General features: G+C 43.2%; 1 protein-coding gene across 1 annotated transcript in view; it reads right to left on the bottom strand.

Annotated features, from left to right (window-relative positions):
• GAD2 (glutamate decarboxylase 2) overlaps nt 1–25823 on the bottom strand; it is a 69150-nt gene that overhangs the window by 25466 nt on the left and 17861 nt on the right. The window contains exons 8-11 of the mRNA XM_060003777.1: nt 19015–19094; nt 4165–4219; nt 2693–2809; nt 457–521 (exon numbers count right to left, since the gene is read on the bottom strand). Of these exons, the coding sequence (XP_059859760.1) occupies nt 457–521; nt 2693–2809; nt 4165–4219; nt 19015–19094 (317 nt within the window). The remainder of the gene's footprint in view (nt 1–456; nt 522–2692; nt 2810–4164; nt 4220–19014; nt 19095–25823) is intronic.

Below are 25823 nucleotides of genomic sequence, written 5' to 3'. Positions count from 1 at the left end.
GTAAAGGGGCCATGTTAAACCCCAAACTCCTCTTTCAACGCTGATAAATTACAATGTGCTTATTTGCTTCACAAAATTATTTACTGGTTTCTTTAAAGCAGCGGATATTATCATCTCATGAAACATGAAAGCTGTATATCTCCCTAGAAAACAGTGGACGGCCTGAAGTTTTAAACAGTTTTGGTAGTTGGTTCAGAGACCCCAGGAAGGTCGTTCCTGAGTCCTCTGGCCAACCATGGAGGCCAGTTAGAAACATTCCACTTGGGTCACTTGGTATGGGATTTAATTTCTTCGTTGTCTACACACAATATTCATGCATACATGAGCACATAAGGCACACAGGCACTGCACAGAATGGGCTCATCTGTACACCAACAGTTCTTGGAAATTGGGTGTAATTTGCTTTTCACATTCAGCTTTCACACTTTAGGTTGTTAGCAAGAAAAATGTGTGTACCTCTCCACGCCGCTCAGTTTCCACTTGTGTTTCCGGGACATCAGTAATCCCCCACCCCAAGCTGCCTGGAAAAGGGAGAGCATACAAAAAAAAAGGCAGTGTTTTTAATTGCCTGGATTTCTAGAGTTTGGTGTCTTCCGGAACAGCAAGCATTGCATAGGGTGAAAGGTACAGCCTCAACCCCAGGTAACTTGGAGACTGGCCACTAGACTTCCAAAGGTTAAATTGGGGGGCTATTCTAAGGTCTCAGGCTCCACCTCAGATTTCTATGGATGTAAGGGGCCAAACATTTCCTCAGTCTGCATGAGAAGGAGAGAGATCCTCCCCCAACCCATCACCACCACTCAGTCTTAGTGAAGCTCATAATCTCAGAACTAGAAGCCCTAGTATCTCCACAGTTTAGAGTAGATAAGATGGGCTGGGACCCTTTAAACTGCTTTCAAGTTGCAAGGAAAACTCTTTTTGACAAGTCTGCATGATTCCAGGGGGAGGAGACACCTTCCAAGCCTATTTTACTGATGTGTAATTTTGGATAAGATAAACCAAAAGCCAAAACAAAACTAACAGCCAAAAAAAAAAAAAAAAAAAAAGCAAGCAGGCAAGATTTGTATCAGCCAATTAGTTGAGCAATAAAGAACTTTGTTCTCAAGTTTGAAGATTTGAATTGGTGTAATGATCTCCTTCAAAGATAAGATGTAAAGATGGAGATTCATCGGAAAATGTTAACATTCTTTGGGTGTAAAAATAATCCTGGGATAATTTTAAAGAAAAAAACTGGGTATAATTGCATTCTTTTCTCTGTTGTAATTTCAGTCCTTTTACACTTTGAAAAATTATCCAATTTTCCAAATGTGTAATATTTTAAGATTTTTTTCCAGTTTAATTATAGAATTATAAACAGTAAGGATAATGAGTGGTAAATTTGATATGTTTCAAAGAAAGCTAATACAACTGGTTCTTCTATTTTAAGTAGAAACTCTGGAGGAGAGCCCACTGCATCTGCTGGCTCGGGACACACATTGCTGCTTTCAAGGCTGTCAGGATAATCCTCTCCCCGAATCAGCTAGTGAGGTTTCATAGGCTGTCCAGTTCCAAGACCCAGGTCACTGATGGTACTGGGGTCTGTCAACCGTTTCTCAGTGTCTTCATGTGTGAAATAAAGGGGTCTCTGGTAGGCTAAAGAACAACTCACACTGTGAATCAGGGAAGGAAAAGAAGACTGGAAACTGCGACGCAGGATAACTCTGGGGTAATGGAAATGTACCTAATTTAGCCTCTGGAGGTTTTCTGCTCATTAAGAAAGAGGGATTAATTTGGTCTGAATGCTTACTATAAAGCCAAAATGATCTACTCGAAACGGTCTACTCTATAACATAAGCCTCTTGCACCAGAATGTAAATCAACTTAGGCTTCCTGCTTCGAGAAAGTCTCCCAATGGAAAACACATCAGCTGAACCAAGCATCGTGCTTAGAGGTGATCTGGCACTGATTCCTTATCTCACGGTGGGTCCTAAACAGTTTGCAGAGAGCAGCTGATCTTGGAGCCACACTTGGAGTCAGACCAGTCTAAACTTTAATCCCTTTAATCTGTCCTTCTAAAAGTTGACATTTTGTTTCATTTGGAAATGTCTTGATGGGTGCATCTCCATTATTTTTTGGTGTGACTAACCCTGCAGTCAAAACATCTCATATATAGTTTATCTTACTGGCTGACCAAGATAACAAATTGGAAATTTGGATTCATATTTCCTAGCAAGTTGTCAAGCCCGCTTTCCTCTTTGATTACACTCGTCTCTGACTTGAGCTGAATTTTTTCATCCATTGGATTTCCTACATAAATGCAACTCCTATTTACTCTTTGGACCATTCTCATAGGGAAGTAAGCGTTGCATGTGTGTGACTGTGTGTGTGTGTACACAGGCCATATTCCTCCTTGGACATTATGGTCCAATGAATCAAGAACTAAGTACGCAGCTCAGGTCCTGGCCATAGAAATAAGAATATTATCCTGCTGGGAAAGTCAAGGCATCATCAGCCTCAGACTGCTTCCAGCGAATGTTATGTCCTGTGCGAGTTGTGTACTACTTTGTCTCTGCGATTTTTAAAAGCTTAACTATCACCATCCTGAAAATAAACTCCTAAAGTAAAAAAATAGAGAGAATACATTTCATTCCATGAGCTCCAGGTGAAAAAACGTGCAAGGACATTTTAGTGGCAGTCCCTATGGGATACTTACATCCACGTGCATCCAGACCTTATACTTTTTGCAAATGTCAGCAACAGCTAACAGGGGGTCGAATGCTCCATACACGGTGGTCCCAGCCGTGGCACTCACAAGGAAAGGGACAAATCCCTGTGCAAATGAGAGAGCCCCAAGTACTGTAAAATGGGGGGGGGTCAAAGGATCCTTTTAAAAAGCTGATTAAAAAAAGACAGTGGCCATTCTCCTCCTATCATACACGTCTGCATTTTTGGAACCATCAGGAGGGTTAACAACACCTTGGAGCCTGGTAGGAATGATGTTCGTTTTCCAGGGTCTAGGTCCTCCAGGCCATTCTGTTGGCCCTGCCAGTTGCCTTATGAGAATAGACTTCTGGTTCTCAGAAGAGGCTACACTGGACTCAGAGGTGAGTAAGCTTCGTGGTGTCCACAAACCACTGATATATTCCAGGGAGACTTTCTGCCCTTCCCTACCCCACGCCCGATTGCTTTTCTAATCTTCCTTTTTCATAACAGGGCCTCTGAACGTACTAAATCTTCCAGAGTGAGCAGTCAAGAGGACAAAGGGAAGAACTCTGACCAGCCCATTATTCCTACTTACAGTCTTAAGGAGAGGATTCACTTGGGGCTAAACAGTAAGCCATGACTTTTGTCTGTCTAAGTTGGCTCAGTCTGTCTGGCTGTGGCTAAATGAAAATTGATAGAAATAACAGGCCACTGCTGAAAGGTGGCCCAAGAATGCCTCAAATTCATGATGGAACCTGACGTTACAGAGTCAGTCTTTAGGTGGCAGCAAAGGTTTATGTGACTAGAAGTGGTTCCAGTACCAGAACAAGGGGAAAGGATGCGGCTGCCACTTTGTAGGGTGGAAAAGGGCATATGAAAATTAATAATTATTCCTGAGATCCTAATAGTACAATTCGTGTGTTATATCGTTGAACTAGGAACTGTAGATTAGATCTACTAAAAGCTCTGGCCTGTGAACCATCCAGGGATGTAAATGACTTCCTAGAGCTTTGTAGGAATTTTTAGCAGGTCTTCAGAAATTGTCACTTCTAAAAAAAAGTACTGAATTGCTTCCTGAAAAATAAGGTGTTTGAAGGGCCAACACACCAGCATGTGTCTAGGCAGGAAATATTGGCTCTTTTCAAATAACCACACACAGTAACTCCCATACGCTACATTAGCTTCCTGGGATTTTCCGCTTGTGAATACAGTCCTTCCGATGTGTCTGTTTAGTGCCAATTCTCATCACGTGGGAAGAAAAATCCTTTGGAAACTGTTACAGTACCACTGTGTGTGGTATTTATTCAGTAACTTAGACCTTTTCAAAGCAGAGCCTATCACTCAGAGAAATAAGTAATGACAATGCAAAATTCCATATTCTCTTTTAAAAATAAAACAAAAATGTGTTCTCTACTGGATGGAAACAGAAATACATACCGTCAGCTTGTTATGGGCTGGATAAAGCTCCCTTCAAAAACTTACTTTTTGTTTGGCTTCAAGGATCCTTCTCTCAAGATCAGATGGGATCATTTTCCCCCTGAAAGGAAAATAAGTATATCAAGTTTGCTTTGAATAATTTCCTTTGTCGTCTCTACAAGGAGCCACAGGAGGGTAGAAGTCCAACCTTAAATCATTGATAATAATGATCAGTTAGAACAACTCCTCGGTTGTTTCCAGAAAGAAAGGCATTTCCTCCCTGAATGATGCTGGACTGTAATTTCTGACACGTTTAGGAGATGCCCGACCCCACTGTCCACATGTCTCTCCACTCTGCACACAGCCTGCTTTTTAGGTCATTTCTTAATTTGATTAAAACAAACCTGCTTTGGAGCAAGACTTTTGGCAATGAGAGCAGAGTTCAGAAGAAGATTTGCATTCCAAATCTTCCAGTGAATGGACCTGCAATTTCACACAGAGACGAAACGCCAAGAAGAGAAAATCCACTCTGAATCATTTGGATGAACATATTGTCAAAAGCTACCTAATTACATTCCAAGGGCTAAAAGCACAAAGCAGGCCAAGAACTCATGGACTCAAATGTCAAACAGGCAGACAGGCATTGGAGAAAGAAACATCCTTTCATCTCTGAAATGTTTCTTTCCTAAAATAGAAACACAGATAGTACTTTGCTTACTATGAAACCTCACTATTATAATAATCAAAGGAGTTGATTTCTACAAGAAGTTAGATGTGGCTAGATGTGTGATCTTAGCCAAGTTACTGAATTTCCCTGTGCGTATTATTACGATCCCTGGAACGCAGTGATAATAATATTACTTATGGAGTTATGAGGATTAAATGAGTTAATAAATGCAAACAAAATTTTTAAAGCGCTTGGCATATGGGAAGTATTCCATAAATGTTAGCTTTTATTGTTGAGATTGTCATTATGCATTATGACATTCCTACCCCAAGATTTTGGGGAAAAAAACCAGGCAGAGGACAGAGTAGCTGCATGTTACTGGAGGCTGTGAACTATTGTCTAAACTAAAATAGCTCTCTTGACATCGCTAAGCTGGCTAAACTTTTCACATCTGGGCCATTGATCTAGGTTTGTAGAAGACAATTTGGAAAAATAAATGATGGGGAGGCGTTTGTCACAATAAATGGTTGGGGAGGCTACTGGCATTTAGGGGACGGTAAGTGAGGTTTTGGAATGTGTCACTAGCTCTATAGTCATTTGTGGTGGTCCTTGTGACTTTAGGTAGATATAGATTTAGACACAGAGCAAGCATTTGGGCTACTCCTTTAGAGCTTCTAGTGTGGTCTCGCTTAAGCTTTACCTATTGAAATATGTTGTCTTATTATAAACTACTTCTCTAACCTTGCTCCTTTTAAAAAAAATTTATCTATTTATTTATTTTTTTTTGGCTGCACTGGGTCTTCGTTGCTGTGCGGGCTTTCTCTAGTTGCGGCAAGCGGGGACTACTCTTTGTTGCGGTGCACGGGCTTCTCATTTTTGTGGCTTCTCTTGTTGCGGAGCATGTGCTCTAGGTGTGCAGGCTTCAGTAGCTGCGGCACGCGAGCTCAGTAGTTGTGGCTCGTGGGCTCTAGAGCGCAGGCTCAGTAGTTGTGGTGCACGGGCTTAGTTGCTCCGCAGCATGTGGGATCCTCCCGAGCGAGGGCTTGAACCCGTGTCCCCTGCATTGGCAGGCGGATTCTCAACCACTGCGCCACCAGGGAAGCCCCTAACCTTGCTCCTTTTTATAAAACTAATTTGGGCACAGTGAGTAGGTAATTTATATTTTCTACAATTTTCATTTCAGGCTAACAAAGAAGGTATTACATAATAGTTGGCATATAACGTAGACATTGGGTCTGAAAGCATGGAGAACCACTGAGTTTTGTGAGGCTGTTTTCCAAAGAAAGGCTGTTAAAATGCAATTACCTGGCAATGGCAATGGACACATCACCAGTGATTAGTCAGTTGGGCTGCAGTGGAACAAAGGGCATTAAATTTGGTGCTGAGGGTATGAGTCTAATTCAGAGCAGCCCACCTTTGGGGAACTTCTGTGAGATGGGTCTCTGAAGGAGGGACAGAGGGAATGGAAGGGCAGGCTTTGTGGGGGCGGGGGGAAGGGCTCTGGAGGCCCTTTCATGCCCTACGTGTCTCCCTATACTTCGCAGCTTGGCTTGGGAGCGTCCCTCAAAGCTGTGATTTTTCAGCCTCTCCTAGATCTGGCTGTGCTAAAACACCTTGCTCCACCGTGACAGAAACAAAAAGTTCAAATTTCAGAGGACATTCAGGTCTTATATTTACCTTTTACATCAAGTTTTAAGTGCATTAAAATTGCCGTAGTATTTTTGTAGGCAAACATAGAAACTGAGAGAGAGAATTCTCAGAAATTGTTTGCAAGTCCCAAATGTTACCTAGTCTACCACAACTAACCTTCTCTGCCTTGGAGAGTTTTGGGGAGACTGGCCTGACAATTGCTGTTTGCTCACTAATCACATCTGGACATTCTGTGAAGCCCAGGCAGTGAGACCTCATGGAGAAGTAACAGATTAGGGGACATCAGAATTGCGAGGGGCTCTAGACCTCGTTCTAGTCTAATTGTCTCATTTTTCAAATGAGGAAACAGGACAAGACAGTCACCTGTGTGACGGCCCAGGACCAGGTAAAGGCTGGCTTTACCTAGAAAGAAAATGCCAAGCTTCCAGAACAAACTCAAAGGGCCAAACATATAGGAAACCTCTTTAGAAAGGTTATATTGTCTTTTAAGATAAGATAAATCCTTTGAGATAATATCTGGCTTTCATGGATCGGAGGTGTCATTCAAACCTGCCGGGAAAACAGTAATGAACATACAGTCTGTCCCATTTCCATATCAGGGCAGGGAGAAGGGACAGCCTTGTCAAATAATCAAGTCCAAGTGTTCGCTTCTCGCAGAGTGGAAAGCTCTGGGTGTGCTCTTAACAGGTAGGCTCCAGACTTTGCCAGGCATTTGGCCGTCCAAGCCCGTATTTGTTCTGTCCACTTAGGAACCCAGAGCCTGGCACACTGTGGGTGGCAGACCGACATCTGTTGGAGGTATGTGAGTAGAAGGAAAAAGTTTCCCCCTAGGATTATATTAATATGTTCACTTTACCTTAGAGACTGACAAGACCGCTAGTATGGGGGCCCCTGGAGACAAAACTTTTCATCTCTCCAATTAGAATTGGATGAATTACTTTACAACAATGGTTTGTAAAATTTAGCATGCATAAAAGTCATCTGTGTATGTCTTTAAAATGTATATTCCTTGGCCGTGCTCTTAGGGATTTTGATTCAGGAGGTCAGGTATAGGGCCCGGGAATCAATTCATTCTACAAATTAATTTATTGAGGCCTCATTATGTGCCAAACACTGTTAGGGGTATGGGGCACCCCAGTAAACAGGCCAGCTTTTACTCTCCAGGGCTTACACGCTAACAAGGGAGACAAACAGAGACAAGCAAATAGACAAACACACATAGCAATCTGCGTTTCTAACAAGGAGATGGTGACACAGGCAGACCTAAGTCCACATGTTGAGAAACATTGCTTTAGAAATGGAAGTTTTAGCCTGGTAGGTATTTCAATAATTGTGTAACAGGTTAGCCAAGCACTTTCCACAGGACCCAGGGTTTTGAGCCATCACGGCTGTAGGGCAGCGAGGTCCGGAAGTGGCATTGTGCATCCCCGCCTGCCCGCGTGCTGTGGAGGGAGAGAGAGCCGGGTGACAGCCAGCAGGCTCCTGTGAGGATTAGAAGCTGTCTGGCAGTCTTGGCTTTTCCAGACAAGCATGTCTTGGTGCAGGGCAGCTTTGGATAACAGCTGTTGCATCACATATGTCTGGTCTAGAGGTATTTCCATAGCAAAAATGCATATCTCTTACGCTTACCCACGCAGCCTTTAAGTGCCCAGTTAAGCTGTGACTGATGCTTTGCGATGCTCTCTCTGTTAGGTGTTAGTGTTTAAGAAAGAACTGCCATTGAAGTGAGGACTGTTGAGCCAGACCGCTGCTTCGGATGTGGCTGTTTCGCACTGAGATTCTTGATTTTGTGACAGTCTTTAAAAATTCACATGACGCTCTCACTGTCATGTATACGGAAGTCAAAACCTTACATTGTACACGTAAAACTTTTATAAATACGATAAACCAATGCTACCTCAAATTTAAAAAAAAAAGAAAATTAAAAAAGATTCATGTGATGCTATAGGGTCAGATAACTTCATGAAGTTGCCTGGGCAAAATCCCACACTGCCAGCCAGAGCTGCCAGCTGCAAGCGCCTTCTCTTTGTGCAAAGAAGCAAAAGGCACAGATTACCCCGTGTGCGGACTTTGGACCCAGATGCATCGCTATCTTCCCGTGGCTCCGATGGGAAGAACGATCTTACCAGAAGAAGCACGTTACTGGGGAATGTAGATCTCTGGGCAGGCATCCAAATGGTCACAAATCGGGTGCCTGAGCCTTTGGTGACCCTGCTCCTTGGCCCTGCTGAACTATAATAATTCTACCAACCTTTCCTAAATGCTTAGAGCTTGGCTCTGTTCACAGAGATTTGTGTGCAAAGAAGAAAGGACGCGTGATCCTTCGCGTTAGAAATTGACTAATGTTACGACCACTGTTGATAGCAGCAGCCCCAGCAGTGATAGCGAATTACCAGTTTTAGAAGCGGTCTCTGTACTATGCCTTACTCCTGATCTCTGCCACTCATGCCAACCCCGCAAGAGAATTTTTACTGTCCTTACTCTGCAGATAAGGAAACTAAGGCTCATCGAAGCGGATGAATGTGGCTAAAAGCTTGGAATGTGGAGACAGTAACCAGGTTTCCGCTCCAGACCCTATGCTACTTGTGTGTATTTGAAGAATTCAGTTCCTCTGTTTATTCATTTATAAATTGATATTACTAGTACCTCCCTTACAAGGTTTACAGGAGGATTGAATGACACAGTAAATATCAAACACTGTAAAGCACTAAGTATAAAACTCTGCCTAGCATATAGTAACCAGTCAATGCATGTTAGTCTCAGTGTTATTACTAGTAGTACTAGCATTGTGTGACTTGCAGGATGCCACACAGTTAGTAGCGGCAGATTTCAACTTTAGAGCTGTATTCTGACATCAGAGTCCGGGGTTCTCAGTGCTGCACAATAAATGTCTTCCGAAGCGTTTATGGGGTTTATCAAAAAATGCCTGCTACCTTGACTTAACAAGAAACCTTTCAGGTTGAGTCCTAGAATTGTAATGATGTAGGTAGTATTTCCACTGTGGTCTCTTGGAAGCCCCCCCTGGACTGAGTAGTTCCTTCATCCCAGTTCGTATTGCTGTTAGTACTGATTAGTAAAATAAGAAAAACATAGACCCTCCCGCTAAAACTTATCACTCTATCATCCTTAGATGATATTGTTCTATGTAGCCCCCAAAGGCTACAGGAGTAACAGAAAACTGCTAGTTTTTTGTTTTTGTTTTTTAACTAGTCAGTGCTTAGCAAGACTATTTCTTTAACATTGATTGTCATGTAGATTAAGCAAGGGGAATTCATGGACTGAAGTGAATTTTCAAATTGCCTGGACTGTGTGGTGACTTGACAATTTGCGTGGATTGACTTGGAAAAAAAGTGTTGCAGGAATTATACGGTAAAACCTTCTCGGGGACCACCTTGGGGAAAAGAGCTCCATGTGTGTCCACACGGCTGCTACCCACGTGATAACTTATCCTAGGAAGGGCTCGTAAGATAAAATAATAAACAGCAGTCAAAACAGATCATTCAGGAAGTACTGGCATTACAAAACCAAGCCCTTCGCCAAAAAAATTTTACCCTAATTATAAACAGTGAACTTCCTTGGTCCCTTTAAAATAGAGTTTGATTCGGGAAAAGAACGTTATAATAATGAACTGTATTTTTCTCCTTTAAGATTTGTCTTCCAATATGCACAATGGGATCCCTTGGCATTATGGTCAGGATATGGGAACAGGATGTTTTTGGTGATTTTTGTGTCTAATTCTAGTAATTAAAAGAATTTGAAAAAGGATAGATACATGTATATGTATAACTGAATCACTCTGCTGTACACCTGAAACTAACACATCATGGTTAATCAACTATACAAAAAAAATTTTACCTTTTCCAAAAGCACTGACTTATACTTACTCCCTAGAGTGATGGGCAACTGAGGACCCCAACCATGATGTAGTAAAGAATTATTTTCATATGAAAATATGAAACCTTATCGCTGCCACTAGGAATTAACATTGGGGCTGAGAGGGAGGTAGATGACGAGGGAAACTGTGTGGGCAGGAAGGGATGCTGGTGGTCTCTCATCACCCCTCCTCCTCCCCAAACTGCCATTCCTCTTCCCTGGACACGTTGGTACAGAGAAGAAAAGGATCATGATAAGAAGTTCAAAGGACTTCCCTGGCGGTCCAGTGGTTAAGACTCTGCGCTTCCAGTGCAGGGGGCGCAGGTTCGATCCCTGGTCAGGGAACTAAGATCCCATGTACCTTGTGGTGTGGCCAAAAAAAAAAAATAGAAGTTCAATTTACCACGTAAGAAACCATGCTTGGCTATTCTAAATAACTTTCGAGTCAAAGAGGAAATCAAAACTGCACTTCCAGAACATTAAAAATTAATGACATGGGAATAGGGCATATAAAAATATGAGAAGCACCCTAAATCATTCTCAGAGGAAAATGTTTAGCCTGACATGCTTTTGAAATTAAAAATAACTAAACAGGGAATTAAAAATAACTAAACATATTTCATTCAGGAAGCTAGGAACATAACAACAAACAATGTAGGCAGAAAGGATGAGACAAGTTTTTTCAGTGATTTAGAAACTTTATAAAGTAAACCAAATTAATAAATTCAAAAGCTCATACATTGAAAAGATGAATGAATATACAAATATCTGATTAGTCTAATAAAAAAGAGAGAAAATGTAACATTTGAAATGAGAAAGAAGGTTATAAAGATATTTTAATATTACAAAATAATTCTATGTAGAGCTTTATGAATTTTAAAGAAATGGGAACCTAGAAAAATAATTCTAAGGTACAACTAGGTGAAAAAAAATTGAAGAGATGAATATTAACATGTGCTAAGAATGGAGAAGATGAGGGGGACCTTCAAGATGGCAGAGGAGTAAGACGTGGAGATCACCTTCCTCCCCACAGATAAATCAAAAATGCATCTACCTGTGGAGCAACTCCTACAGAACACCTACTGAATGCTGGCAGAAGACCTCAGACTTCCCAAAAGGCAAGAAACTCCCCATGTACCTGGGTAGGGCAAAAGAAAAAAGGAAAAACAGAGAAAAAAGAATAGGGACGGGACCTGCCCCTCAGGGAGGGAGCTGTGAAGGAGGAAAGGTTTCCACACACTAGGAAGCCCCTTCGCGGGCAGAGACTGCGGGTGGCGGAGGGGGTAAGCTTCGGAGCCACGGAGGAAAGCACAGCAACAGGGGTGCAGAGGGCAAAGTGGAGAGATTCCCGCACAGAGGATTGCTGCCGACCTGCACTCACCAGCCTGAGAGGCTTGTCTGCTCACCTGCTGGGGCGGGCGGGGCTGGGAGCTGAGGCTCGGGCTTTGGAGGTCAGACCCCAGGGAGAGGACTAGGGTTGGCGGCATGAACACACCCTGAAGGGGGCTAGTGCACCACAGCTAGCCAGGGGGTAGTCCAGGAAAAAGTCTGGACCTGCCTAAGAGGCAAGAGACCATTGTTTCAGGGTGTGCGAGGAGAGGGGATTCAGAGCACCGCCTAAACGAGCTCCAGAGATGGGCGTGAGCCGCGGCTATCAGCGTGGACACCAGAGATGTGCATGAGACGCTAAGGCTGCTGGTGCAGCCACCAAGAAGCCTGTGTGCAAGCACAGGTCACTATCCACACCTCACCTCCCGGGAGCCTGTGCAGCCTGCCGCTGCCAGGTTACCCACTCTCACGACTATTATTCAACATAGTTTTGGAAGTTTTAGCCACAGCAATCAGAGAAGAAAAAGAAATAAAAGGAATCCAAATCGGAAAAGAAGAAGTAAAACCATCACTCGTTGCAGATGACATGATACTATACATAGAGAATCCTAAAGATGCCACCAGAAAACTACTAGAGCTAATCAATGAATTTGGTAGAGTAGCAGGATACAAGATTAATGCACAGAAATCTCTTGCATACCTATACACTAATGTTGCAAAATCTGAAAGAGAAATTAAGGAAACACTCCCATTTACCACTGCAACAAAAAGAACACTGCAACAAAAAGAATAAAGTACCTAGGAATAAACCTACCTAAGGAGACAAAAGATCTGTATGCAGAAAACTATAAGACACTGATGAAAGAAATTAAAGATGATACAGAGGGAGAGATATACCATGTTCTTGGCTTGGAAGAATAAACATTGTGAAAATGACTCTACTACCCAAAGCAATCTACAGATTCATTGCAATCCCTATCAAACTACCAATGGCATTTTTCACAGAACTAGAACAAAAAATTTTACAATTTGTATGGTAACACAAAAGACCCCAAATAGCCAAAGCAATCTTGAGAAAGAAAAACAGAGCTGGAGGAATTAGGCTCCCTGACTTCAGACTATACTACAAAGCTACAGTAATCAAGACAATATGGTACTGGCACAAAAACAGAAATATAGATCAATGGAACAGGATAGAAAGCCCAGAGATAAACCCACGCACATATGGTCACTGTATCTTTGATAAAGGAGGCAGGAATATACATTGGAGAAAAGATGGCCTCTTCAATAAGTGGTGCTGGGAAAACTGGACAGCTACATGTAAAAAAATGAAATTAGAACATTCCCTAACACCATATGCAAAAATAAACTCGAAATGGATTAAAGACCTAAATGTAAGGCCAGACACTATAAAACTCTTAGAGCAAAATATAGGCAGAACACTCTATGACATAAATCACAACAAGATCCTTTTTGACCCACCTCCTAGAGAAATGGAAACAAAAATAAACAAATGGGACCTAATGAAACTTAAAAGCTTTTGCACAGCAAAGGAAACCATAAACAAGATGAAAAGACTACCCTCAGAATGGGAGAAAATATTTGCAAATGAAGCAACTGACAAAGGATTAATCTCCAAAATTTATAAGCAGCTCATGCAGCTCAATAACAAAAAAATAAATAACCCAATCCAAAAATGGGCAGAAGACCTAAACAGACATTTCTCCAAAGAAGATATACAGACTGCCAACAAACACATGAAAGGATGCTCAACATCACTAATCATTAGAGAAATGCAAATCAAAACTACAATGAGATATCTCCTCTCACCTCACATGGTCAGAATGGCCATCATCAAAAAATCTACAAACAGGGCTTCCCTGGTGGTGCAGTGGTGGAGAGTTCGCCTGCCGATGCAGGGGACACGGGTTCGTGCCCCGGTCTGGGAAGATCCCACATGCCGCGGAGAGGCTAGGCCTGTGAGCCATGGCTGCTGAGCCTGCGCGTCCAGAGCCTGTGCTCCGCAACGGGAGAGGCCACAACAGTGAGAGGCCCACGTACCGCAAAAAAAAAAAAATCTACAAACAATAAATGCTGCAGAGGGTGTGGAGACAAGGGAACCCTCTTGCACTGTTGGTGGGAATGTCAATTGATACAGCCACTATGGAGAACAGTATGGAAGTTCCTTAAAAACTACAAATAGAACTACCATATGACCCAGCAATCCCACTACTGGGCATATACCCTGAGAAAACCATAATTCAAAAAGAGTAAAAGAAGAGAACATACTACAATGTTCATTGCAGCACTATTTACTTGCCAGGACATGAAAGCAACCTAAGCGTCCATCGACAGATGAATGGATAAAGAAGATGTGGCACATATATACAATGGAATATTACTCAGCCATAAAAAGAAACGAAATTGAGTTATGTGTAGTGAGGTGGATGGACCTAGAGTCTGTCATACAGAGTGAAGTAAGTCAGAATGAGAAAAACAAATACTGTATGCTAACACATACAGTTACATGTTACTATTAGTTACATCCTAACAGTTCGTTAGGATGGCTATTGTCAAAAAGACAAGAAAAAACAAATGTTGGTAAGTTTGTAGAGAAAAGGAAACCTCTGTACACTCTTGGGGGGAATGTAAATTAATACAGCCACAACGGAAACAGTATGGTTGGAGGTTCCTCGAAAATTAAAAGTAGAAATACAATGTGATCTATGAATCCCACTCCTTGGTAATTATCCAAAGGAAATGAAATCAATATTTCAAAGGGATATCTGTACTCCCATGTGAATTCCAGCGTTACTCACAATGGACAAGATTAGGAAACAACCTAAAGTGTCCTTCAACAGAGGAGTCAGCCATAAGAAAGAAGGAAATTCTGACATTTGCTACAACACGATGAACCTTGAGGCATTCATTGTGCTGAGTGAAACAAGTTAATCACAAAAAGACAAAAAGGAGTGAGGTGCTGAAAGCAGTCAAATTCATAGACACAGAAAGTAGAATGGCGGTTGCCAGGGGCCGGGGGGAAGGAGGGCAGAAAGTTTTTAATGGGTATAGACTTTCAGTTTGCCAAGATGCAAAGAGTTTCGGAGACAGAAAGCGGTGATGGTAGCACAACAATGTGAACGTAGTTCACAGCGCTGACCTGTGCCCTTAAAAACGGTTAAGAGGGTAAATTTTAGGTGTATTTTACCACAACTTGAAAAAAATGGAAAACACAAAAAGAGAAGGGACCATGCTTAATTGTTGAACACTTGGAGTTCTCTTCTGAGTCCAACCTCTGATTCTTCACTTCCCAGCTATGTGACCTTGGAGCTGTCACACCCTGCCAAGACCATGAGTCAAATGGAGAAAGGAGACCACGTCATACTGTTTAAGACCACTGTGTACATAGAAACTCTTCACAGGCTATGTCAGCGCCAGGGAAATGTGAGGGAACATACTTCTGTGTCTCTCATAAACGAATTAATTAGAGCAACTGGGTAAAGTGCTTAGGACTGTGCCTGGCGTATGATAAACACCCCATATGTGTCAGCTAGTATTATTTTAGAATCCTTCCTGATATAGGACGTAATGAAGCACAGACACTGCTAGCATCTCTGAATTCTCTGCATCCAAACCCATAGGAGATATGACACTCAGGGGGCTCCCCACAGCCCTGAGCGATAATAATTGATTCAGGGTGAAGTCTATCTTATTACAGTGCACTCAATAGCTCCCTGAGGACCAGAAAGTTAATTAGCTTCCCTACTGCCTCCAGGCACTGGCCACAACTCAGCTAATTTAATAAAAGAGTATAATGACCCCAGATTATTTATACTTTCAATTGTTTACATCAGTTGTGTGGCAAAGTGTGGTACTTCAGGAGAGCAGGGAAATGTAACTGTAATTGACAAAGCTAAGTGATAAGTTGAAAGAACTAAAAATGTATACAAAAGCATAAGTAGTTAATTTTTGTGGTATAAAAGTGTTAATCAAAATAGCTAACAGAACTCTTGTGTTACAAGGGAGCTAGGAAGGCTGGTGACTCTTCTAGCCGTGTGCCAACCAGGCATCACATATCTTGGTCAGACTTATTTTCTGTAAGGTTTAACAGCAATTTACTAGTAACTTAGGTAAGTGAAAGGGAACCCTAAAGGAGCAAGCGATGGAGAAATCAAAGAGAATGGAAGAGAATGCTAGAGAGAATTACTTTCTTAAAGTACCTGTAAGTCCATACTGATAATAAATAACAGAGACATACAGATAGACTGACAGACAGACAGAGACAGAGAAAGAGAGATGGAGAGAGAGAGAGAAAAAGGGAAAGGAGAGTTCTTCCTTACAGTAGAATGAAAGGACCTAGTAAACTTAGAAGGAATGATGGAGTTAGAAAATCACTGTTTTGCAACCATCATAATAATAATTCAGGCAAGAATCATCAATGGATGCTAAACTACTAAACGAATGTTTTAGGAGGAACACAATATTTATATAGTCTTAAAGCATCCCCTACAGATATTTATTAACTGCAAAGTAGAGAATAGTCATTTTACAGTGGAGAGACCTGGCAGGCACCACCTTAACCAATAGGCGAGCGGACATTACTCCTGATCGGATATACTTGAGAAAGACAGGCATCGCGTCCCCGGAATTCCTGCCCAAAATGCATCGCCTGAATCTAACCATGAGGAAACGTCAGACAAAGCCAAATTAAGAAATATTCTGCAAAATAAATGGTTTACACTCTTCAAAATATCAATGTCATGAAAAACAAAGGAAGGCTGAGGACATGTTCCAGATTAAAGGGGAATAAACAGGCATGACAACTAAGTGTAATCTGCGATCCTGGACAGGGAAAAAAAATAGCTCCAAAGGATAGTATTGGGACAATTGATGACATTTGAATAGGGTGTATAGGTTAAATAATAGTCTTGTGTCAATGTCAAGTTTCCTGATTTTGATAACTGGACTGCGATTATGTAAGTGAATATCCTTGTTATCAAAAAATACGCATTGAAGTATTAAGGGGTAAAAAGGGCATGTCTGCAAGGAATTCTCAAATGGTTCTGAAAAAAATTATATCTGTAATATACAAATAATGTATGCATGTAATATTCATTACATTCAACATGTAATATTGAATTGCATACATGGAGAGAAAGAGTGATCAAGCAAATATGTCAGAATGTTAACAATTGGTGAATTAGGGTGAGGGTGTATGAGAGTTCCTGTTACTATCCTTGTAATTTTTCTTTGTTTGAAATTATTCACAAAAATACAAAGTTAAAAAAAAAAGGCTGGATGAATAAATGTCCAAGAACCCTTCCAACTCTGAGGGTTTCCCAACTGAAATCGATTAGCAGGTGGTCAGCGCAGCAATAGCCCGGAGCCCTGCCCCCTCCGCTCCCCGCCAGCCCTCCCTAAACCTCGCCCCTGCCTTTCCATCACCACTCCTGCTTCCCCCTCTGTCTCCTTCCCATTTTATAATGTAAGATGATTTCAGACGTCTTGTGAGCTCTTGAGAGGAAGATCCTACATAATTTTAGCCAAAAGAATAAGGAACTCACAAAGGAAATGAAAGCTTGGCTATTTTATCCCTTTTTTTCCATATAATTCACATTTCATCTCTAGCAGACCCTTCATTGCACAGTTAGATACACCTTGAGTTCCCTTCCTTAAAACAACCAAACCAAAACCATCCTGGACTCAACATCTTCTCCGTCCAGCTTCTGCCCTACCACCTTCCCTTTGCGGCTCCACCTCTAGAAACGTCTGCCTTCCATCTCCGTTTCCTCTCCCCTCACCCTTCCGCCCCCTGCAAACTGCCTTCCACCCTCACGCCTCTACTGGAGCTGTCCCTGCCAGACTCGCCAGCCCCCTTCTCATCAGGAAAGCTGAGGGGCAGTTGTTGACCCTCGTTTCATCTACTGGTGGCATTTGCTGCTGTTAACCACTCCTTCTAGAAACACGCCCATGACCCTCATGGCCCCGGGTCCTGATTCTTCTCCAACAGCTGTGGCTGTTGCTTCCCAGTCTCCACTGCGGGCCCCTCTGACTCTGCCTGTCCCCGAAATGGGGATGCTCCCGAGCTCCTTCCCAGGCCACTCTGCGTGGCTCCCCCACTGTACACCTTCTGACATCCAGGCTGCTATTCCCAGGTGCCTACCTGACACCCTCACTTGGACGTCTCATCTCATAAGCTCTTCACACTCGGCAGCTCCAAATCTAAACTTTTCACTTCGGCGGGGCTCTCTGCCTCAGAGAATAGCACCGCGAGGGCTTAGCTGGTGAGCCCGGAGCCTGGCGTTCCCCCTCGACTCACCTCTCAACCTGCACACTCACCGGCCAGTCAGTAATTCCTGTCAGTTCCAGCACTTCACCTCCCCTGCTCCACCTCAGGTGAGCCTGCCATCCTTCTGACGTTACTACATCTCCCCACTTAGGCCATACATGGTCAGGGAACTGGGATTACACCTTATGCTATTCTAGAGCCTAGTGCCATGGTGAGCAGTCATAAATGTCTGTCTAATAAATATGTATGAATAAATAAATGGTGAAATGGGTGGCATCCTTTTAATTTAGTGGAATTTCTTACTACATTCTTCAAAGACTAAGTGTATTTTCTTATATTAATATATTAACCTCCCCTCCACCTTTTTCCAGAGTACCTACAACGTTTGGGTGCCAATTAAGACGGCTGTTTCCTAAGAGAGCTCTTTGGTTCAGGCACTGAGCTGATGAGTTGCTGGGGGCAGTATTTACCTCTTGCTCCCTAAACTGTCCCCCCTCCTGTAATCACTCCATCAAGTTCACACGATCTATGGTGCCTGGGATGATGACACCTCCATAAATCAGTTCTCAACCTGCTGGTCGTTGCTTAAGTGCCCAGGTGACGAATGTCCTTCTGCGCCTCTTGGTGCAGAATTTTTTTTTTTTTTTTTTTTTTTTTTTTTTTTTTTGTGGTACGCGGGCCTCTCACTGTTGTGGCCTCTCCCGTGGCGGAGCACAGGCTCCGGACACGCAGGCTCAGCGGCCATGGCTCACGAGCTCAGCCGCTCCGCGACATGTGGGATCTTCCCAGACCGGGGCACGAACCCATGTCCCCTGCATCGGCAGGCGGACTCTCAACCACTGCGCTACCAGGGAAGCCCCAGAATATTTTGATTGATTTAACAAAGGTTCTGATTCAGTCAAAGGCTGTGAATGCGTTAGCGGCATGGAGGAACAATGTCCCAGGACTCCAAGCAAGAGTGAAAAAGAAACAGCAAAGGCCAGCAGCTGGGATGGATGCAGGTTTGCTGTTCTACAGTCATTGCCTGTTTTCGGACTTTAGTCCTTTTGAGATGCATGCGTAGAATTTGCAAACTGCTAACCGACAAGGGTTGCAGGTTCATGCTCACCTTTCATCACATTTAATCAGAATCACACTGTCTGTTCCAATGCCCAAGGCTGCAGCTCCCTTCTTGAGAGAAAAATGGCTCTGAAAAAGAAAGTACATTTGTAATCACTACCATCTATCTGCTTAAGTCTTGATCATCTTGCAAAACTGAAACTCTGTATCCATTAAACAACAACTCCCCATTCCTCCCTCCCCAGCCCCTGGTGACTACCCTTCTACTTTCTATCTCTATGAATCTGACTACTTTAGTGCCTCATGTAAGTGGAACCACACAATAATTATTTTTCTGTGACTGCCTTATTTCACGAGCATAATGTCCTCAAGGTTCATCCATGTTGTAGCATGTCTCGGAATTTCCTTCCTTCTTAATGCTCAATCACATTCATTTTATGTATACACAGCAATCTGTTTTTTCATTCATGCATCAACGGACCCCTGGGTTGCTTCTACCTTTTGGCCATTGTGAATAATGCTGCTATGAACATGGATGTACAAATATCTCCTTGAGCCTTTGCTTTTATTTTATTTATTTTTTATTTTTTTTTGCGATACGCGGGCCTCTCACTGTTGTGGCCTCTCCCATTGCGGAGCACAGGCTCTGGACGCACAGGCTCAGTGGCCATGGCTCACGGGCCCAGCCGCTCCGCGGCATGTGGGATCTTCCCGGACCGGGGCACGAACCCGTGTCCCCTGCATCAGCAGGCGGACTCCCAACCACTGCACCACCAGGGAAGCCCTGAGCCTCGCTTTTAATTCTTTTGGTATATATACCCAGAAGTGGAATTGCTGGATCATATGGTAACTCTGTTTTTGAGGAACTGCTCTATTTTCTTCCATAAGGCTGCACCACTTTACTTTCTCACGCACAGTGCACAACTGTTCCAATTTCTCCATACCCTTGTCAATGGTGTTGTTTTCTGTTTTTCGATAATAGTCATTCAAATGGGTGTGGGGTGCTACTTCATTATGATCTTGCTTTGTATTTCTCTAATCGTTAGTGATGTTGTGCATCTTTTCATGTGCTTATTGGCCATTTGTACATCTTCTTTGGAGAAATGTCTATACAAGTTCTTTGCCCTTTTCTGAAGGGGGTTGGTTGGTTTTTTGTTATTGTTGAATTCGCTTGGGCTTTTGCATGAAGATAACAAGACCCTGGAAATTATTCAAGAACCTGTTACCCCAACACACAGTAACCTACGCCAATCTCACGTACAAGGCATAAGAACACAGCAACAGCAGCTGTGTACTGTATGGCTCCCAGACTGACATTTCCCTACCCAGAGATTACATTCAGTTTCTCTCGAGTTCAGTGAAATTGTGTGCACTCAAGTAAGAGAAGCTGGCCTGAAATCCAGCACTCTTCATCCCAGACTCATTGGAGGGGCTGTCTGTTGTGGAGATGACTGTCCAGCCCAGGGTGTGATCAGGAAGGAGGCATCAGTCACTGGCTTGGCAGACAGCGCCTGCGCAAAGGCCACCCTGACAGGCCACCACTGAATCTTTGTTTGTGATTTTGGTTATTGATTCCGGGGAAGAATCCGAATCTCGATGGCTGTAATCACTGTGCAATCTGGAGGGTGGAGAGGGGCTAACCTCGCCCAGCTGTACTGCATCTGTGAGCAGCCTCTTACTATTAACTACAGATCATTAAGCTTTCCAAAAGGGGAGCTGCTTCCTCAATTTACATCACCAAAGGGCTGCTGACTGGAATTTTAAATGGCTCCAGAGTGTACTCTCCTCGAATGCCTGCTTTTGACTCTGAATTCTTTTTCTTTTTCTAAATTATTTTTTATTGCAGTATAGTTGCTTTACAATGTTGCGTGAGTTTCTGCTGTACAGCAAAGTGAATCAGCGACACGTATACATATATCCCCTCTTTTTTGGATTTCCTTCCCATTTAGGTCACCACAGAGCACTGAGTAGAGGTCCCTGTGCTCTACAGTAGGTTCTCATTAGTTCTCTATTTTATACATAGTATCAATAGTGTACATATGTCAATGGCTCCTCGGAATTCTTAAATATGCAGCCTAGGAACTGTTAACATGCATATGTCTAGGGGGTGTGGCTAGTAAGCAAGAAGAAATCACATTTATAACAGCAGCCAATACTATAAACCAATAAATGAGGCACTGAGTAGAGGAGCTCTAAAAGCCCCGTGTAGCTAAGAGTAGAGATGGGAAAGGATCATTAGTCTCATTTTACAACCTTAGGAAGACAACATGCAGAATCCTTAGGAAGATACCTGGAAACTAGGAAAGCTTAATTGGAAAGATACATGACTCCTCCACCAAAAAAAAAAAAAAGTGTTCTCTCTTACATAGTTACTGGATCCCTGGACCACCCCTGAAAGAAGATGCTCAGGGGGAAAACAGCACTAAGTCTGTTTCTGCCAGGAGGGCACAGAGTCGAGGTGCCAGCTACCCCACTGAGCAAGCATTCACTACCCAGATTAGGCCCCTCAGTGAATGAGCTTGTAAGCACTGTTAAATCAAACACAAACGGAGACTCGAATATTCCCTGAGCAGACAAAACCAGTTTAGTCAGAGAAGCAAAGCTTAATTTAGCTGATTTTGCAAGACAAGTGAGGCTCACTTGACCTGGGTCACTTGCCACTTAACGCCTCTGAAAATCGTGAGACTTAAATTGTTCTCCCCGATTCATATGAGGGAACCACTAACCAATTCCCTTTCATTTAAGAAAATTCTATTGCAACCAATCACTGGGAAGAATCAACAGTCACTGCCTCCACGTCATATAAGCTGCTTTGTAAAATCCACCTCTGAGTCTCCTTCCACGTTTTGGTTGGAGCGCTCATGGTTTGCAAACTGTCTTCTTGGTGTGTGTGTAACAGGGAAGAGCAAAATCTGACTCCATGTTGGATCTGTTTCTCTTACTTCAACCTTTGCTTTTCGTTGCTTTTGCTACTGTAATCAATAAAAGGATGCTATCTATAACTGTAAGCATACATAATGGCCTGCCTCAGGGACCCTGCCCCTCGGTCTGAATGTTAAACTAAAGCGCCTTTGTTCAGCTCACAGGGAGACATTCTGACCCTGCCCACCCATGAAAGGCTACAGAAAAGAAGAAATTAACACATTCCCTCCCCAATGCTGGCCAAGCCAGGAGATGTTTTGCAAGACTTATGGCCTTTTTACTTTACTTCCTCACCCCCTCCCCCTCTTTGTTCTATAAAAGAAACTGGCATCCAGACCCCAGTAAGTTGGTGTTCTGGGCTGCTAATCCGCCATCTTCTCAGACACCTGGCTTTCTGAATGAAGTCACCATTCCTTGCCTCAACACCTCGTCTCCCAATTATTGGCCTGTCCTGCAGCAAGCAGACTGAGCTTGGATTTGGTAACATGTGTACCATAAACTTTTACTAATTATGACTTCGGTGATTCACTGGTTTTGTTTCTGTTTTTTTCCTTCCTGAACTTTTGACAGCACTAAACAGCTAAATGGCCCCCGGGGGGTAAGTAAGAGATCTGGTGCACCCGGTTGATGCGAGGAAGTAGTCTTGTCTGGCCTTTAATGAGGAAGAATGGGGATTCTCAAATGAGGAGCAATTACCTAGGATAATGGATCACCATACCAAGTGCCGCACATCTAAAGGAAAAACACTTGCCGGAACAGGAAGCTTCAAGATGGGGAACAAAGGAGTGAAAAAGAAAATTGGTACCAAACAGTGAGTTTGTTTACGTTTTCAGGAGAGGGAGCAGGGAAATAGCTAAATGTTATCCATAAATAGCCAGGGACCAAGAAAGAAGGCACTTGAGTGGAAAAAAAAAGACACTTCCGAGGGACGAAGAAACGTGAAGACAGCTTAAGTGGCAGGACTCCCTGTGCTGGTGAGAACATGTGAGGAGAATCATTCTTACTCCTTGGCACCATGTTTAATGGAACCACATGTTGATAAATCAGAGCAGAGGGCAGCGTCCTGGAGGCTGAGGACCCTGGGAACCAGGTATCTAGAGAGAGCTCAGAGGATGCTTGGTCACAAGCAGAGGGCGTTAGGGACACGTGGCATGGCGGGTTCACATCTGAAGGGCTGTGCCAGGATGGGGGTAGACGCGCCGGGTGACTTCAGAAGGTAAAACCATGAACACAAATTGGAAGCTACAAGGATTCTGTCGCATCCCCAAATCATCAGGGGTCTTGTAATGATCAGTTGTTCATCAATGGAATGGCTGGGGGATGAGTTAACAAAGAGCCCCCTCCCCCCACCCTGATTCTGGAAAACAAACCATAGACCCCTGATAGAATCTAGTGGTTACTTAGGACTAAATCATGTTTCTATTCAAGGGTAACAGACCTTAAAACCCATATGATTTTTATTTTACACTAAATGAAAAACTCAAGGGTGAAGATTAATTTCTCCATCTTTTAAAAAATGTAAGTAATCTTGATATGGGCTACATAATTCAGGTGGTATTTTAACTGGGTGCAATTAAACATGGGATTTTACAGTTACAGAATAATTGTAATTTTAAAAGAAGCAAGTTTTGGGGCTTGAGTGGGATGAGATTATCCAGAGTAAGAAGGTGTGAGAACGAGAGCCCATCCCACCCATCCCCATGACTGGAGAACATGCCTAGGGATCTTTCTTCTTTAATGGGGACAATAAATGTCTCCCGTCTTTAGGCATGGTGGGAGAGTAAGGGGAATGGTAGAAGGCTCTGAGACAAAGCATTTCGGTCTCTTGCCATGCGGTTTCTCCTCCTCCATTACAATGGAGATAAGCACTTTAGACAGCCGCCTTCATTCTTTCAAGCCATTGTTGGTCACATCCAGATATTTAATGGAGGCTCAGCTTCAGCTGCCTTGTGGGCCGCAGGGTTTCAGGGAAAGCGTCCGAGGCTCCGGGGACACAAAGATGATCAAGACAGCCCTCCGCAGCCAGCTGTCGCCCCCACCTCCTCTCCCTCGTCCCCTCCCCTCTTGCTCTCTACCTGGTGGTAGTGGCCTTCCCGGTCTTTTGTGAGCTTTGCTAAACTTGTTCTTGCCTCTGGACCTTTTTACTTGCTGTTGCATTTCTTAGAAAACCCTTCCCTCACCTATGCATGTGGCTCCCTGCCTCATTTGATGCAGGTCTCTCCTATACATCACCTCCACAGACACCTTTCACGACCATGTTGCAAAGCAGGCCATTACCATGCCACTCTCTTGTCACCACCTGACATGAGAGTAGATATTTAGTAGCCTACTGTCTTTCCCCTACTAGGATAGGCTGCACGAGGGCGAAGACTTTGTTGAAATAGTTAACAAGCATCTGTTGAATCTGACCATGTGCGCAGAGAACAAGTTCAGGGAAATATCCACTATTTGTTGCCATAAATCTCTGGCCGCAATGTTGACGTGTGGCTTTGGTGACTGGGGCCAGATGATGGTGGGCTAAATGGACCCCAGTGCCTCTTATCTATGGCCTATTCTAAAAGCACATCCAAGTGGCTATATGTATATGTATAGCGGATTCACTTTGCTGTACACCTGAGACTAACACAAGACTGTAAATCAACTATATTCCAATAAAAATTTTTTTAAAAGAAATTGTTCTATGGATATTTGCATATTCACTTATGATAGTAATAATTATAATAAAGGGTAATACTTGAAACAACAACAAAAATAAAATAAAATAAAAGCATGTCCGGAGGTCTTCTTGGCACCCACCCCAGACAGCCTCCCATGGGGTCCTTCCCAAGCAGGAAGCAGTTGTAGGCCCTTCTAACCAGACGAGCTGCTTGGGGGAAAGAAAAAGAAGCAACCCAAAGACTTCAAACAAAGAAAAAGGACACACTAGGCTGGAATACTCAGCTCCTAACTCTCCGACAGTCCATCAAACCTTTACCTCTTAGCTCTAAGGTCTATCGATCATCCTTGGATTTGATCCTTTCGTACCAACAGCCTTTCCCTTTGTGGGTGAGTGAATGGCACGTGTGTGTAGGAACACAGAACACAGGCGGATGGATTACGCATCATTACACATCATGGATGCCCAGCAAGGAAAGCTTGAAGTCCAACCTATGAAAGAGCCGGAATCTGCTCCTTTGACCTCTCCCCATGCCCTGGAGCCCCCTCCCCCATCATCGATGACGGGACCAATAGTCTCTCCCTGTCCTCCTATTTCTGCACACCCCTTCCCGGCACCCCCTAGTTTGCCTCCTATACTGTCTCAGAGAAGCTGGTAGCTCTTGTTCTTGCTTCTGCTCATCAAATGGTCTAAAAGGGCACCCTGCTTTGGAAAGCATCTGACGTACAGAGAAGCTTGTACTCTGGGAGACTGCCTCATTCATTTCTAATGATCATGATTTGGAGGGCAGGGGATTGCCCGCCACGTTCTTAGAGCCTCCATGTGAGTCAGAGGTGATGTGGATCTGCACACAAGGCATTTCTGTGAAGCTGCTACCTTATTACTTTCCCTCAAAGCTATAGTTTAAAGTTACCCCGGTGTGAGTTTGTGCCCTAAGTATATTTTAAAAGAAAGGAATGGTGTGCACCAGGATTAAGCAGACCCAACGGGCATGTGTGGTGACAAGCATGAACACCAGCACTAAGCATGTATGCAGTCACATGAAAGCAATTATTTCTATGATTTTAGGATCCTGAGAAGAGTGAAATGAACATGTGTAGTGGAAAGAGGTCACTTGGCATGGAAACAACCTAAATGTCCATCAACAGATGAATGAATAAAGAAGATGTGGTACATAAAAACAATGGAACATTAGCCATAAAAAAAAAATGAAAGAATGCCACCTGCAGCAACATGGATGGACCTAGAGATTATCACACTAAGTGAAGTAAGTCAGACGG

The sequence above is a fragment of the Delphinus delphis genome, chromosome 2 (assembly GCF_949987515.2).
Source record: "Delphinus delphis chromosome 2, mDelDel1.2, whole genome shotgun sequence".
Lineage (NCBI taxonomy): Eukaryota > Metazoa > Chordata > Mammalia > Artiodactyla > Delphinidae > Delphinus > Delphinus delphis.
This window is presented reverse-complemented; position numbering and strand designations above follow the sequence as displayed.